At 43.4% G+C, this 18039-nt stretch overlaps 1 protein-coding gene across 1 annotated transcript in view; it reads left to right on the top strand.

The window, feature by feature from the left end:
* lrmda (leucine rich melanocyte differentiation associated) overlaps positions 1–18039 on the top strand; it is a 241689-nt gene that overhangs the window by 210406 nt on the left and 13244 nt on the right. Inside the window, exon 6 of the mRNA XM_053876068.1 lies at positions 8720–8804. Coding sequence (XP_053732043.1) covers positions 8720–8804 — 85 coding nt within the window. The remainder of the gene's footprint in view (positions 1–8719; positions 8805–18039) is intronic.

The following is an 18039-nucleotide window of genomic DNA, read 5'->3' as shown; positions in this document are numbered from 1 at the left end:
GGCTTACATTTCCTCTTAAGTCACCTGCACTTATTCAGCGAGACGCTCGGCAGAAAGGTCGAATGACTTTCTAAATTTCAGCCCAAAAAAGAAACACAGCCTCATTACCATCTCTGAGTCATCGCCACGGATGATTAACGTCCAGCAGCACTCAACCTTTGGCCGCCTGACGCTTAGCCGTACACAAACCGTTGACGTTCTCTGTTGCTAGTTTCGCTCCATGTGCCTCGGTGCCCTGAGCGAAACATCAAAACAGTTGCTCTTGTGATCATTGATCATATGATACATCTACTCAGAGCCAGTTCATCGGAGTAGAACCGGTAAATCATTAAACACACGCTCGGCAGTCTCCCTGCTGGGCCCGGCTTTACTACCCACCAGTGCCGGCGCCATTACATCAAATGTTCTTCCCTCAGCCATTACCTAAGAAAACACAATGAATACTTCTCCTCTGCACAACAGCAATTTAAAACACATTACATTTCCTCTCTCGTCCCCCCAAGCCAAACTTATCAAGCTCACAATTGAATTTACACACATAGGAAATGGTGATGAAACATTTTGCCGTAGCAGTTGTGATTTTAAAGGCAAATATGAATTTAAGGGGAAGTTTTTAACATCCAAATGTAATACTTTGTGGATTAGTACACTGCAATATTAGGTTTTGTATTTGCAAAAGCACCGATTTGTGGCTAATGGACGTGTATATACATATATATGAGGCGTGTTTAGTCCACAAACGGTAATCCATTTAGCGTCTGTGGTTAGTTTGAACAATAAAGTTCATCTTATTGTTTTTTTTTTTACATGCTGTAATCTCTTTTATAAGACTAAAAGTTTTGTCTTTAAGGCAATGCCTCATGACTACCATCATAGCGTTTGTCGAAACTAAACTTAGGACAAGAAGTTCAAGTTCAAACTATGAGAATTAGAAGGAGGAATGCTCAAAAGCAGGCGGGTTGTTTCACCTGTCCGACCTATGCTTAAGTTGCTACACTAAAATAATGCGGATAGTAATTCATAGATAGGACTAGCGTCAGCTGAGGTCACGGAGCTGCTGTTGAATACAACAGCGCTAGGAATAAAAAGTGTTTTTCCATCTGCGCTAACAGAAACTGCAGCAATAATAGAGCTATATGTTTTGATCTGGAGCACAGCAGCCGTTTATCTGTTACTAGTAGCTCAAACTTTTGCATCGCTGGAACCAAGAGGAAAAAACAACTCTAAAGCAAAGTGTTTTTCAGCCAAGTAACTGGTGTCACATGAAAGTCTTTGTGTTGCCGCTGTCTAAGTTACATGGTTAGTCTCTGTTGCTTCGGTCTTCAGCTGGCAATATCAGGTTCTGCGTTGGATAGGCACACAATACAGTGGTACCTCGGTTCTTGACCACAATCCGTTCCAGACGGCCGTTTGAGACGCGATTTGTTCGAAATCTGAATCAATTTTTCCCATTACAATGAATGGAAAAAGAAATATGTTCCAAGCCTTAAAATAGTCTTTTGTAGGAGTGAATGTAGAGTGTCTGCTGCAGGTGCGCTGTTCCTCTATGTGTGTGGCCGCTGCATGTGGGAGGGGTTGCCGAGTGAGTGACGTCTCTCCAGAAGTGAAGAGGTGCCCGGTGCGTGTCCAGCTCTGAATGTGCGCTTCTGTGCAGTTTGGCTGTGACAAAGTCATAAACCAAGTCACGCTCTGTCCCAGACTCGCCTCATCCCTGTCCCAGCTCCAGCCCACAACAGGACATCAAACCCTGGAGTGAGCGCTCCAGCCTCGGAGGTGTGGAGAGTGAGTCCAGTGCGGAGACAGGAAAGATTTTACACCTCAATATGGAGAAAAAACAGTCAGTAAATGTAGCTAACGGGACACGTCTGCATACAGAGGCTGCGTTATACACAATAACAAAGCGTGTCGTGGCTCAGCTGATCGGTCCGCGCACGTTATGTTTTTTCCAGCTTTTTTCGGGGGCGTTCGAGTTCATGATTTTAGTTCCAAATCCGAAGAAAAAATCTTGAAATTTTTGTTCGAACTCCAATTTGTTCAAATTCCATGACGTTCGAAAACTGTACCACTCATGTACCACTGTACATATGTTTTTTGTCCCTGAAACAGCCATTCATTTTTGAGTCCCAGAGTTGATAGATTTTGTTTCACTTCTGTACAACCAACCACATTTTTTGAAAGCACGATCATTGTGCCACCTTACTTACCTTGTCCATACACAAGGTGGACAGCACATTAGTGAAGATATTACCGCAGAATATTCGCCTTCCTTGGTTTGTTTACACTGTGCAAGGTTATAAGAGCGTGTGCCACTCCTTCCTCTCCCTCTTTTCACATCACCACATTCTGACCTGGCATGTGAACTACACCGCATTCCCTGAAATGACTCCTGAAAGTGCTTTTTTGAAAAAAAGATTGGACAAGAAAAGATTTGTTTATGTGCAAACAGGGCGCTAGGCAAACTCCTAAAGAGTAGCAACAATCTGCCATTGTTATTACTCCATAGGCTTGGTGTCTCTGGCGTGAAAACTATTTTTATCATTGTTAGACTAAGTTGAGTGGGAAACTGGTTTGGTCTTAACCTGATTACTACTTTCCAGAATTCCAAATAGTTCATGTTTAATATGAGCTTTCTCAACGACAATATTGACTCCGTCATCTGAGTTTGAATCATGCTTAGTAGATAATCCTAAATTGATATCGATAATGCATTTTTATACCAAATATCAGGGTGTGTATTTTAATATTAAAGAGGGTCTCTGCAAATAAAAGGTACTTTCTTTGCTGTGGGTCGCTTTCATGTAACCCACTGCGAGCTATTTATTGTTCTCAGTTTATTTCTTAAAGTGTTTGTGTTTCTTTGTGTGTAACCGCGAACTTCAGAAGAATGAGACATGAATCATAAAAAATTCAATCAAGCAAACAAATAAACGTGTCATGCCGAGCATTAAATGTTGACTCGAATAAGTGCACAAGTTGCGTCCCCTCTGATCTCTAACATGATCAGAAAGCGGCACCAGTTTGCAGAGACACGACGCGAAGAGACGGAGAGGGAGGGAAAAAAAAAAAGTTCCATGCGCAGAGACAAAAGAACTATTTTGATATAGACCCAGAGAGAAAACATATCAAAAGACATTTTTCTACATGTCTTTTGCAAGTACAAAAAGCTGAAATGGTGTCAAGAGAAAACAAAACAGAAGGCTTGTTTCTTCCAACAATTGCTTTAAGCTACAAAAATCTCCTTGAGTCCCTAGCCTCTCCTCAATGTCAGCCCCCCCTCCCCCTCCGCCCCCGTGCCCCCCTTCCTCTTCATTTCTCTCTTTTCCCCTTTTTCGCTCTCGGAGGCAGGACAGGGTCCTCTTTGCACCCTGATAGGTTGCGAGCTGATGCTTAGCAACAACATTCCTGTGCCCTAAGTAGCAGTAAGCCTCTGGCTGAACTCTTTGATGTGGCTGTCAGGCCACATTTATTTCCTTTTAGCACTTTGTCTACTTGTCCAGATGTATAAGGAGATAAAAAGGGCTGGTGTTTACACTGGTCTCCCTCTGTAGCGCGGCTGTAATTAGATTGTATTGCTGGTCAGTCTTAAGGAGGGAGGTGAGGCGAGGCAGGAACTGGCTTTGTCGGGATGAGCTGCTGGGGTTGAGGCCTCGGAGGCACGGCCGAAAAAAAAAAAAAAAAACTTTTTCCATGTGCATTTTTGGGCGCTATCGCTCATCTCTTTGAAAACAAAGCGGTAAAGTTTAACAGCGCCAGTCACAGGCCAACACACACAGGTTCATTAAGCTTGACTCAAAGTGACTTACAATGAGGTGTTTCCGACCAACCGTGTCGAAGGCGCAACACAAATCCACAACCTTCAACACCAGTACCAATCGACCAGAACTAGCTTGCTTGGCTACATTTTTGGTGACTCAGAATGAAGTGTTTTCCAGCCTGTACTTGTGCCGGACTGGCAGCCAGTTCAGGGTGCCACGTTCCGTCCTACTGCTGACATGGCTATTCTACCACCAAACCAGTAGGCTGGGCCTTCGTAACCAGCAACTAGAAGAACGCCTACCTCCTCCAAGGAGCTCATTACACATCGATTTATAAAAGCACTGCTTACAATCAACTCAATTAAACAACTTCCTTGATTCAACCATGAGGTTGTAAGAAGAGGATCCCTCAACTGGCAACTCACTCCTAAGGCATCATATATATATCGACTTGCGTGACGTGGATTTTTAGGGCCAATGTTGGCGTATAAGGTTGACAATGGAGTCAAATGGTTAGCCGCCCACTGTGTTGTGTGACGTTCAAGACGAAGATGTTGGGGATTGGATGTGTGGGAGGTGTCGATTGTAAGTCATCATTGTTTTGGTGTTGATTTCTACGTTCCCTAATGTCGCTATGCACTACTCCTGCGATGCCACCCAATGGCTTATATGTACCACAACAACCACCTTTTTTATGTGATGTGCTGCCTGCAGATTAAATTGAAAGGCTAATGTCAACTTCAGTTGACTTGTTATTAGTTGCGGCAGTTGCAGATGCCACACAAGGGAATGACAAAACCTCCAAAACGTTCATATATCCATGAAATAATAAGACCCAGCTTGATCCCAAAACCCGGAACCGTAGCAGTGTCAGTGGGCAGGTGTTTATACGTTTGAAAAATGTTTGTTTATTGTGGATTGTGTTGCGTTCACTGCCTGTGGTAGGGTAGTGCATCTCCCCGCCACTGAAGTAGCTTTTGTTTAGGTCATTTTGAATTCCTACATTATCATACCTTGATTTGAAAGTTATTCTTTTAAGACTAATCTTGATGAACCCAGCCCTATTTTAAGACAAACCTCATATTAAAGCTTTTTTGCCTGACCGTCTGTGCCGTGGCTGTACACCAGCGCCGCCATTGAGCAGGTTTAAAGTTGGACTGTGAGAGCCACCCACCTTTACAGTTCCTCCAAGCCGAAGTGAATCATCTGAATGACTTTTCTGCCATTCCAATTTTTAAAAGAAAGTTGTGGTTGAAAGTTCATTCTGAGGTGGAATTGCGAAAATGTAGTCCCGTTGTTTAGCATTGTTGGGGAATCAAATGACAAAAAGCAATATTTGACTTGAGCTTGAACCCTTTTCTAAGCTCTTGACGTTTCCATAGTATTGTACTCAATATAAAAACTTTAAATCCATGGTGACGCTTTCAAAGTTCTGAAAGTATTTTCGGAAGCTCCTCTGTGCAAACCTCTACTTTCCAACTGTCCCTGTCTTCTGATGGTTGGCTGTAATAACTGAGATCGCCGCTGGCTTCATCTGCATTTATCCCTCCACCATAACACGACGGTTGAAGACAGACAGCGGTGATGTGATGCATCGTCCTCTGTCGGGATCATCTTTCATAATGCTGCCCAACAGAGATCCTCCCCTCTGCTGCAACTCACTTCCCTTCCACACACACTCACCATCGCACCCTCTTCTCTTTCTTCTCCCCTCTGTCCGGCCTTTTATTATCCGAGACTGGGGAGCCTGTAAATGTGTGCCACATTATAATAAGCTGCTGTGATAACTCACACTGCACTGAGACAATAATGATGTGAACACTCAGCATATGCCCCGGGCCGGGCAAATTAAAACAATGCTCAGCGTGATGAGCAGACTCATCTGGACAGGGGACTGTGAGGGAGAGAGGAATGAAGGAGGGCTGGAGAGCGTCTTGAATAGACAACACAGCAGCACCTCCCCCTGTCCGGAGGTGGAACAGCCAGAGGAAGGTGGAGAAAGAAGCAAGCCATGCCTGGTTTGGGAAGAGTATTTGTGTTACTTTTCTGTGCTCAAGAGAATTTGCTTTAGATTGGCTTTCACCCGCCAACTCTTCAGAGTCGCAATTTCATACACGATAGACATATGACTCTGTAAGTCACACAATAAGAGCGGAAAGAACTGTATTTCAACATGTAGTTTTGAGAGTAACACCAAACAAAAGCAATTTTTTGTGTATAACTTTGGTATTCAGCCACAAATACATTGCATTATTTTACAGCTCAAATTATAAGGTTCTAAACACTTCAATACTGCGTATGGGGAAAGGGAAATGTAAACAGACGCAGTGGAGCGCACGTCAGCGGCACCTGCACTAACTCAGCAGGCATGAAGTGAATGGGTGGTAAAACGCTGAAGGGGATGAATTGAGGTAGCCGGTGAGCGACTTTAGGATTCAAAGCAGCGTCCAGTGGTGGACCAAACCTCGATTCAGACTCCGTATGACCCCGGCAGTTCCTCTCCTTCAACATCTTCCTTGGACTGTGGGTGGTGCTGCTAATAATGCAGCAACAAAGAAGATTAATTGTGGGTAAGCAGCGGGATTAGGAGGAGCTATGTGGAGCCAAGTGGGCCAGAGGAGGCCTGGGTGTGTGATCGGTCAAGCAAGTAAAAGGAAGTGAGGCGGGCTTGGTGCTTAAATGTACAGAAGAGCGTGAGGAGGGATGAAGTATATGATGGCTCTGTGTTGGTGACGAAGGGGTTTCTCTCACACGCTCGCTTCGTATTGTTTTACTTGAGAAATAACCATCAGGATCATAGATTAGAATGTCAGCGGCTGTATCAAGACGTAGTTACAGGGGTTTGAAGCTGATGTATTATGGGGTGAAGAAAATAAAAAGACATCATGACAGTTGGATGGTGGCTTAACAAAGAAAGTTTATTTTTGGAAACTGTACATGATCTTTTTTATTTTAGTATTTTTTACCTCAAAACAAAAGTTTTATGCCTACAATATGTTTTGGGTGGATTAAAAGCAAAACTGGAAATTCACAATTTTTTATCTTAAATTTTAAAATGTTATTTTCATGTCCAACAAATGGGATAAAGGTGAGTGAAGTAAGTGCCTCCAGAGTGAATCTAAGCAAGGTCTGTCTGCACCGCACGGCACTAGTGGTGGAGCTACTGTTTTTGATCATAGAAACTAAGACTTCACTAAGAGCCACGGTTGCTATGGTTTGGATGGTGGTGGAGTCAGGGCTGTAGACTATATGTCAAGGTCTACTGTAGCATTGGCTGCTCCCAGTATCTTCCCTGGATGTGGCTCTGAATCCGACTCCTCACCTAGCTCTGCAAGGTGCTGTTGTGCCATGTATGACCCAGTATGCAGCTGGAATAAGACAGAGATGAGTATAGCTACTGTATAGCTGGCTCTAAAGCAAGAACTGGTGAAAGTGGATAATGGGTCACTGAGCCTGGAGAAGTGTTTGACCTGTTAGCGCCAATATGAGGCACTCTCCTGAACCGAAAACCTTGTCCAGATCTTATCTGCCAGGATATAATGTGATCTGTAGTCTTCTGCAAATCTTTCTCCTCAAGTAAATATGTATCCATTTAACTGTGCCGCAGGATCCATTTCTCAAGGTTATGCACGGGCATGTTTAGGAACAACAGAAAAAGTGGGGAAGACGCAGCAGCAGTGATTTCCTAATACGTATTTGTGTGGCGACTCTGCGGCGATGATTAAAAGGCCGGCAAATTCCTTCCTGCAGGAGAGGAAAGTATTTCTACAAAGGCATCAGATATCGCCGTGTCGTGATAAAGTACCAGCGTCTCGGCTAAAAGGAGCGGTGAAGGAACAGGGATGTTTGGGACCTTGAAAGTGCAGCGAAGAATAACAGCACAAGGAACTCTTGACCTGTTTGGGTCACACACTTGGTTTGCTGACACAGCATTACGTTAGCTTTTGATAAAATCTTCATAGAAAGTCGACATCTTTTTGTTGGCTACAGAACATTCTTTTGTTCGTCTAAACTTAAGTCAGTCACTAGTGTGTTGGAAGTGGCCGTGATTTCATGTCAGGCTACGCAGTTAGGCCCGTCAAGATACTGAAATATGAAAGGCATGTTTTCTCTCAACTGGTTCTGAATTCCATTTTGGCGTTGTGTCTTCCAACGATGGTGCCTTGTAACTGGGCGTGCAAAGATAAACAATGGCCCCGGTCAGATAAAGTTTTCATTTTATGAAATCATATTATTTACAGCAAATGACAGAATAATCTAATGATAAAGGAAGTACAAATATTCATTGAATTCTCTTTTACCTGCATCAGTTTTTTTAGGATTTTTACAGAATAATTTGCTCATATCTGTCGGCCATTTTGTCAACATGCTTTGGCCAATGATTTTATGACACACTTTTGACAAGTTTTGAGTTTGATTTCGACTATATGTATTCTAATCTCTCACAGGCCTAATAAGATTTGGCGAGCCAGATTTGGCCCACGGTCCTTGCATTTGACACTCATGGTATAACACTTGCTATGTAAAAAAAATGCATTAATATTTGTATTGGCAACACAAAATTCCCTTCCTTCCCTATTGATATCGTCAACATGCTTTGGCCATCGATTTTATGACACACTTTTGACTAGTTCTGAGTTTGATTTCTACTTTTATGTGTTCAAACCCTCAATCTAAGATCTGGCGAACCAGATTTGGCCCACGGTCCTTGCATTTGACACACATGATATTACACTGGTTATGTAAACATTATCTATGTATTCCAATTTCTGGTTTGATAGTTGACCATTTAATTCATATTGTGAGCACATTCACCGCGGATATTCTGTAGCTACAGAGCTCTACGGAATTCCTTTATGTAACTCCACTGTTGTTAACAATCCTTGAACCCTTCCTTTTTTTTTTTCCATGAGATGACCTCCTCTCTATTTATTCCTTACGCTAACTCTCCTTCTTTCTCTCAGCCGTCTAATGAGAGCCAATCGGAGAGCCACCCTCTACCCTACACTCCTCTACCCCGAGGTTCAAGAGATGCAAAGAACCACAAAGGTAAGAGCCGCAACAAAGGCCTTCAGGGTCCGTAACCTTTTCATGGAAGCAGCTTCGGCTGTAGCTTGTCAAAATAAAGAGGAATCTCCTCCAACGTATTCTCATGCATTAAAACAAAACCTGGACTCGTGGATTATGGAAATAGAAGTCAGAACCCTGCTGGCTGCGGCGAGTGGGAATCTATTGAACTTGTGTTCAACACGAAGTTATGTTATCTATTCTTATTGATCTCCCGTCATCTGTGTAGCGTGCGGATAGTGGGAATAAGTCAGAGTAATCAAGTCTGAAGTGAATGTATGCGTGGGAGCGTCGCGCTCATGTTCAGGATGAAGGATCCTTGATCTATTGGCAGACATTGATCTGACCCGGTATTGACCCGCTGTTGGCAGTTGATCTAATTGTGCATGAGCATCAAAACGTTCTGGGAAGAATATTACTCGGTCATGTTGTAGATGAACCCCTGCGAAGGCCATATGCTTGGTTAGCTGCTCTTTCTTCTGAGCAGTGTAACCTTCACCTAGTCCATTTGATTCTACAGTATCAACTGCGACTGGATGAGTTTCTAAGGTCTGCATGTGTTCTGTTGTCAGCGGACAGAAGGGCCACAGGCTTTGTCAGGCACCTGACACATGAAATATTTTCCCCCTCCATCTCATATTTGAGCGGCTGCGACAGTCTCCATTTGTTACTTTTACAGTGTAGCGCTGCACTCTTAGATAAGGACGCCCTCATCTCTGCCCTTCAACTGAAGCACTTCTCTTCAAAGTATTGAAGAATATTCTGCAGAATGTTTCCAGAGTTTAGCTATCGATTAACCGCAGTGGAGGTAGATAGTTTTAGGTCAGTGGGATTCCTTTTATAGCCCTTTGTAAGTGTGTACGACATGGACCTTGACAAGTTCTCTTTTGCGACTTCATTTGGACGACAGCAGCGGAGGATCAGGAGCCCTGACGTCTCACGTCGGCTCAACACAGATTATCCCTTCCCTTCTCTCAATGCCCTCCCCTCCAGTCCACCGTGTCACCTGTGTGGAAGCCCCCCAGGAGTCTGGTGCCACAGGTAATTAGGGGGGCCTTGAAGCTCCCCGAGGTGGGCGACAGTTGGCAAGTCCCCACCTAGCTGGGAAGAGTCAGCGACTATAGATTCAACTGCAAAATCACTTCTGCTCAGGTGGAGCCCGAGGAGAAGTGAGGAGGTGTGTGGGAGGAATGAGCAGAGTTCCGGTGAAATCAGAGGCCTCTGGCTTGAGTTGGCGCTTCAGCTATAGAAGCTAGATGGTCTGGAAGTCCATAAATCTTCACATTTACCACATCCTTTGGTTTCATCCCCTCCTTAAGTCACATTTACATAAGACTGATAAACAAGTGGGTGGAAAGATAGAACAATATTTCATGTATGGAGACAATTCTGTGAAATGAATACAGTTCAAACGAATATTTGTGACAGTGGCTAGTGGGAGACGCTGCATGTCTCTGCAGTTGAAGGCGTGACAGAGAGAGGAGTGGACTATATAGTCTGACAGAGGGGCCTGCGGTTCTTCCACCGCTGTCACCTTGGCTCTGAGTCTCACTGCTGGTCCGATTGTCAGCTCTGTTCTGCGTCCAACAGCTCAAATTGGAGTCCCAGCCTATGGAAATGTGCTGTGTTGGAATCCACAGGATGTTTGCTCTGTCACAAGTAGTTTTTTTGTGCCATTAAACAAGTCGGATCTTTTCTCAGTACTGTGCTAGAAGACTTGCAACCTAAAAAAATATTTGAATATTACGTGTCAATTGGACTCAAGTGTGATGGATGTGGTCTACTGCCACTATTGACAACATTTGTCATCATATAACTTCTGCTTATCTTTCTAGTGTCACTACAACAACTACTACTACTACTACACTACTTGTGCAAGGGTTCACACAGCAATGCTTTAACACTCTCAGATAGTATCTCTACTACTGTAGTGCTGCAGTGCTTGAGTCCACCACTGCTGCAGTTTTCACACTTCTTGTAACTGCTCTTCTAACTGTCCTTCTTTAGTAAGCGCCTTGACATTTTTCCTACTTGTGTTCATACTAATACTTTCAATAGTACTAGTACTTGTTTTAAGACTAGGGAACAAATAATAACTATTAACTAATTTCTTGTTTATTGATGGTTAATACTTAGAAATAATGCTGTTATATAGAGTGAGTTTTCAGTGAGTAAAATCCAGTCAGTCTTACACTCACACACACAAGCTGCTGTGAATTACAGTGTCATTATTTATGAACTTACTTTACTTTTTCTATATTAGAATTGATGCTGGGGCCAAGATATTTCAGTGAATGTGTGTAACAGTACATGAGAGGTGTGTAGCTGCACACGCTCAGTAAACAGCATGAGACTAGGGCCCCTTTAATCGTGCGTTTCTGGGCCCAGCTCCAACTGCTTTGTATGTATGTATCTTAAATGGTGCACAACTGTTATTAAAATCCCGAGAGGAAAAACAGCCTTCAAAGCTACAAACAAAAGAGAGAGAGAGAGAGAAAAAAAGATCTTTCTGACGACACCCATGGGGCACATCACATTTGCTTGGCGGTTCTCTTTCATTACACGTCGAGCCGATCTGCACCGCAACTTCCCTCCGCGCCCCCAAAAACACGGAGCCATGGGATGGCAGCCAAACTTAGAGTAAACTGTTTTACAGTTGCTGCACAACAAATAAACAAACATCTGGAAGCATTCAGCGCAGCCCATTAGAGGGGCCGTGGGCTTTGCCAAAAAGGGGTAAATGATGAGGAATGGGCTGTCGGGAGGCTGCTGGAGACGGGGGAGAGGCCAGATGACGCAGCGCTGGGTGCTAAGCACTGGCTTTTAGAGCTCAGCTGGGCTCACAGAGAGCTACACCTGCTGCTACTTCCTCCTCCACCGCCAGACATCTGGATGAGATACATGACTAATGGAGGACTGAGCTGCTTGTGCTGAAACTTATGATGAAGGGGAAGGTTGTTGGTTTGACTGATGGCTCTATGTTAGTCGAAACAGTCGAGGCAGGTGCTATGACAAGCACATTGATATCTTTACCTTGCAGTGACTCCTTTGCTTGTCACCAGATTCAATGACTCTGTAGTTGGTATAAACAAAGCTTGAGCTCACTGTTTACCCAAGATTCTCCAAGTTTGGGGCTGTATTTTATGTTCTGTACATTGTGGTTGAGGGGTTTAAAGTGTGTCTTTGTTTGAAATGATTCTCTTCACTTGTAGCGTTATTACAAAAGTGTGTGATACATGGTCTTAAATTAAAATAGGAGGTGCTTGCAAGTCGCTACTCGGGTCCAGGTTTCTGCGAAACCTTTCGTAACTTAAAGGAAGACAGCTTCAGCATTGTTGGCCCGAAACTGAAACCGAGTCTGAGTCACCTGCTGAAGGCAGCAAAATCACTTGATGTTCAAGTGAACATTGGTGTCAATAGTACCAAAAATAATTTTATCACATGGCAACTGGAAAATGTAACTTGAATTCATGAAGGAGAAACTTAACTTTACTTAAAGTAAAGTTCACACCAAGATACCTGAGGATGTTCTGGTCTCATTCACTGTTCCATGGAACTCATCCGCCATCTTTGCTTAAAAGCGAAGGCAACTGTCAGTAAAGTGTAAATTGTAAATTGTACTCTCTTAGTTTTATTATTGCGCAGTATTTGTAAAATACATTTTGCAAACATGCACAGCACTTGATTGAGTAGTAATGTTTCAGTTGCTAGTTTGACTGACGATACACAGATATACGTGTAATTCAATTTAAACTTGGACATATATTCATGTAATATGTTTGGATTTAATTTAAAATAACAAATAAAAATAAGTTATCACGCTGCTATTAATGTGGTTACCATCTTTGGTGTGATGTATACACATTGGCACTTCATGTAATATACATATATATATATATATATATATATATATGTATGGAGGAAACCTCTTTTTCTGATGATGCAGTATTGTTACCCGCTGGAGAGGCTCCTGTCAGCAGCATGAATATCCATTACGCTGTCCTATTGAGATGGATGACGGGAGACAGAGCAGGACGACCAGCCCTGTGGTCCATCATTCCGGCCTCATATTACAGCCCACTGTCCACTTCCAAAGTGATGATGGCTCTTTTTTTTGTTGGCAGCAAGCCTTTCCTTGTTATTACCTGCTGTGGATGTATCTCGCACATTTCCTCCACCCGGAGCCGCCAAGATTAAAACGCAGCAGTAACCTCTTCAACTTGCGTGACAGGCCTAACTGCCGATCTCTGATGTGCCAGCTTTGAGGAAGCCGGCTTCCACCAAGTGTCATTATCGCTCCATTATGGGATGGCGCTGCTCTCGCACTTTCTGAATAATTCTGTTTGTGTCGACTTTGGGGAAGTGTCACTGACACTATTGTTTCCACCTCGCCGTTTGATGTAGCTGCGAGACTTTGCTGAGCGCCTTCAGTTCCTCGGCTGACGGCGGACGTACATGGCGAAAAGTTAAAATGAAAAGATGGCGCTGTCAACTTCAGAGCCATTCAGAGTGTTAGCTTGCGCATCTGCTGTCAGGAAGGTAAATATTTCCCTCTCTGATATACTGACTTTGTTTTTAAGTATTCCGGAAGAGGCTTGACTGAGACGATGGCAACGGTTTTATGATGATGCTGCGAGCATCCTGGATCAAATAAAACTTAGCCTTTATGGTTCATGTTTAATCTCAAGTTAGTGGTAGAAAGTTTGTACAGGCCATAGTAGATTTACAAATGTCCTACCTCGTGAGAAAACTTAGGCAATTCAAATGTACTGGACTGAATAAACCAAGCGATTTTATTTTACGCTGACTATCATCCGACCCGACGTCATGTCTGGCCAACCTCACTGGTGGCATCTGACTAAACCAAAACACACATTCACTTATTCCCAGGTAGCTGTGCAGCGATTGTTGTGGAAAGAGTCAAACGCATCTGTCAATTACGGTAAGCTCCATTGGGTCGTTGTCTAAACAGTTTTCTCACTCACCGCCGAATCCACTGATTTATTGTCAGCTCCTGCGGCATCAATACACAATTGGGAGACACTAAGCTGCGATGTTTCCACACACACTATTGTCAGAGTATCTGCATTGCTCAACATTAAGTGCCATTTGGATTATTCATTGCCTCAGGTCACATAAAAAGCCTTGTTTGGATTCCCAGCTTGTAAAGAGACGGCCATTAAATCCTCCCTCTGCCGTTAATGGAAGTCAAACTTTGGTTAAAGTGTATCTGCTATTCCCTTAATCCCTCATAAAAATGGGACATAGATTCCAGTTTCAATACGTCCGCTGTTGTCTGTAATAATATCAATATTTCAGCTCAGCCACCACTGAGTCCTAAAAGCCATGAATCAAGTCAATTTAAATCGACTTTATTTGCAGCACATTTACATGTTTTGCAGATTTCATCACTTTATTACGATCTTATTTCATTCAACAGGACTGAAATGGCTTTTAACATAATTTATCCCCTTTTTTATTATTTTTATTCTGCCCTCATAGGACCGAAACACCTTGAATAGCAAATAAAATGTCTCATCCACTTGCGCCATCATGTAAGATTTGGTGAATCTATCAGCTTCGATGACTCTGGAGTGTTTTTTGTATTTATATTTTTTTATGGAAGAAAAGCAGAGACTAGCCCAATAGAAGGACTGTTAGACTTTTTTCTTGCTGCTTATACAACAACGAGGCTCATATATGGATTTTTACGAAAGAATGTCATGCTGCCAAAATATTGAGCCTCAGGCATTTTATTTACCTTATATTTGCCCCTTTATTTCCCCCCCTAAATTAAGTGGGTGCGGCTAATATTCTATTGCCCTCTATATTCCGGAATTTACATTTTACAGTTTATTTTTTTAAAATCTGACCTGATTTTCCATCCATCTATATTTAAATTTACCCACTGTATTAAAAAAAACATATGCTTCATATTTATATAGATTCTAGTGTTATAGAGAAATGAAGTTTATAGCTCACAAAACGTCTTTGGGTCCCTATCACTCGTGTTACTGCTCTATGTAGCAGCAGAAAATTGTATTAGTGCAGCTACTACAGTGATATTCGGATAACCTTGGGAGAGTGGCGATAACAGCCGGGGGCATCTGTCCTTCACGCTATCAGTGAGGGCTGAAGAAGAGCTCAAGCCCCACTTACCAGCTTATAATCACTTTTTACACTGCACTTGAAGGGATGATATTTCTTTTAGTTGGGTGCTGATTTTTTGTTGCGTGAATGGGGAGCGAATGGAGAAATGACTCCCTGACTTGTAGGATTCACCCATCACAGGGTAGAAAATCTCGAAATGTGCTGCTGAGGCTGAGGCACAGGTTCAAGAGGTGCAACTGAAACCAAGTCAGGGGACATGCTGGGATATTAGCACGCCTGACTGGTGACATAATCACATATTGAAAATGGTTAATTCCATGATGATTTATTACCAAAACAGTAGCTCCCTTTTTTTAAAAGCTCCTAAATGTTCCTAAAAAATATCCCCCCATTCAATCCATCACTTATTCATTGTGAGCTCTTGAGGGAAACTCAGGTTCCTTCTACCTAGTGACGTCTTTCAGCTCTTCAGGGGAATACAGAGGTGTCGCCAGGTCAACCGTGGCATCTTGTCTCTTCAGTGTGTCCTCTGTTGACACGTGTCCAGAAAACACTGTGACGGCCTCCTGTGCTAATGAAACCCATTCTCACTCCGGAGGCATCACATATGGACGACTCTAAGTGGGCTTTTGCATCTAATATTGATGAAGATTCTGCTGTGTCACTGTGGCCAGGCGCCACCTAGTGTGCCCCGTGAGTATGGCTCACGCTCTTACAAGGTTCTATACATACAAAGTGACATGACATTACTTTTTTCTGGAAGAAGCCTGTGCCCCATTTCTCACCCTAACACTTGTTTTTGCACGTTCATGAAATGTAAATAGATTTCCAGGATACCTAAATACTGTATTTAAAAACAATGTTGGATCGGACAACAGGGACATTTTAGAAACAAGGACTACTCTTCTGTTTGTTTGCTTTCTCTCATGTCACACGTGAGTGACCCAAATGGTCTACTGTGTCCGACAACATGTATGCACAACAGTATGTTTTTATTTCTTCTCAACAAACAACGGTCGACTAGCATCCAGGCTAACGTTAGCATCCTCATACCTCTAACAGATCACCGCAACATTTCTTCTCCGTTGGTTCACCAAACCAAGTGAGGTTATCAGCGCCTATTTCCAAAACGTCTCCCACACTTGATATGCAGGAAACAAAACACAGCATGGCAGCCAATGACACGTTGTCCCAATTCTTGGGGACGTCAATCACTTGACTTCGAAGTGGAGGGTGCTCAAAACCAAGTGCGAGTGTTAGGGTGAGAAATGAGACACAGGCTAAACCTCCCCCTTGCTTGACTCTACCTCAACATGACTCACTGCCAATTGTGCCAGGAAACACTGCAGAATGTGAACCTTGTAATTCAATTGGACACAGAAATGTGTTGCTTAATGTAATGAAGCAGTAGCTCCACGTTGAGTCTCTCCCAGATGATCACTCACCTGATCACTAAAGGAGACTCCAGACAGTCTGCATTGAACACTCAATTCACCTCCTTAAACCGTGTTTTCTTCGGTCACCACAAGCCACGTCATGTGGATTGGTAAATCGTGAGGTTTGTACTTGGCATCTTTAGATAAAGTGTGTATCGATCCGTCACTGGTGAACAAGACCCGAGGACACCCTGACCGCATTAAACTTATATGAATCCCATACTGCACCGCAACAATTGTCAGCCATGCTGATAGGTGAAAAATGAAACTCGCATCTCTCAGCTCCTCAAATGACTTTAATCAAACACTTAAAAAGGGGGATGACATTTTTCACTGACGGCTGAATTACAGTTATGACCAGATAAATGCCTATCAGGCGTTGTACTTCCAACTCACGAGGATGAGAAGGAAATTGAATTCTGGGGCACATAAATTTTGACTGAAGCAAGAGATTACCGTGGTGGGAGGCGGGGGTGGGGGGGTCTAATGGAAAAAGAAATGGTGAAATTAATTTTGGTGACATTTATTCCAGGTTGAGCCGGGAGGGAACATGGGTTCCAGTGTCTCTGGTGTGTGCAGATAAGAGCCGCGCGCTTCAAGTCGAGGGGGGGGGGCCCAACACATGCAAAAGAAAAGGAAGGCGATGACAAGCGGGTTATTTACAGCCGGAGTTATTAAGAGTTTTCATCTGCCCTTAAGGGCGGATGGAGCCACTAATGATGCCAGTCATCATAAGTGCTCATTTTCCCAGTCAACATGTGGGTTACAAATGGCGTCGCGCGCCTCCTGACACTGATCGATTGTGTTCTTCATTACAGGCGGAATTTCTAATTAAAAGAAAAAGCGCAGATAAGTGGTTGGAACCTTGCACCGAAAATAGAGGGAAAAGTGAAAATGGCAATTAGAGCCTGGGCCGCGCGCTAATGGCGGCGCTAACAAGAGGCGGCTGGTGAGTCACTCACCGAAGGTTTCATCGCTGCGACAGGATTCAATAACAAAAGAGCGTCGTATTAATCACCGGAGAGTGATAACTTCACTGTTCATCTCTTTGACATTGGAGGAAGGGATGAATTAATGATGCTCTCCATCTGAACACATTAAATAATAATTATCAGGCAAAACAGCATGAAAGGGGCTGCGTAATGAAGCCCATTGTCAGGTCAATTACAACCACATAAAACTGCTCAAAGGGAAGGAGCTTGTTACCAGATAGCCGCAGCGGAAAGGACGGCGGCTGCCGCGTGGCAGCGAGGCCTGTGGGAACCCACGGCTTCGACGATCACGGCCGGTAAAACACGCGAGCTTCGAGTTGAAACGCTTCAGCGAGACGTCACATCAAGGAACAGGATGAAAACTGGCGAGCAAAAGATAAATGACATGACAATGACAGTGTTTTACCGGCTTTGAAGACGCGTCAGTCGCTAAGTGCCGTGTTAACTAAACTCAACCGCACAGACAATGATGGACTTCACGCGTCGCTGGACAAAATGGCACCTCGCTACCTGTCACCGGCAATTTCCATCAAATCCAAGATTGCATTTAGCCACGGGAAGACGGGCGCGAGACTTTTTTCGGATGAAGCAATCGTACATTTTTGACGAATCAGTCAAGCTGCATAAAACGGGCTGTGATAAAAAGCTGCTGTTATTACTTATGCTACCTATTTTCAA

This window comes from Synchiropus splendidus, chromosome 9, assembly GCF_027744825.2.
Source record: "Synchiropus splendidus isolate RoL2022-P1 chromosome 9, RoL_Sspl_1.0, whole genome shotgun sequence".
In the NCBI taxonomy this organism is placed as follows: domain Eukaryota; kingdom Metazoa; phylum Chordata; class Actinopteri; order Syngnathiformes; family Callionymidae; genus Synchiropus; species Synchiropus splendidus.
This window is presented reverse-complemented; position numbering and strand designations above follow the sequence as displayed.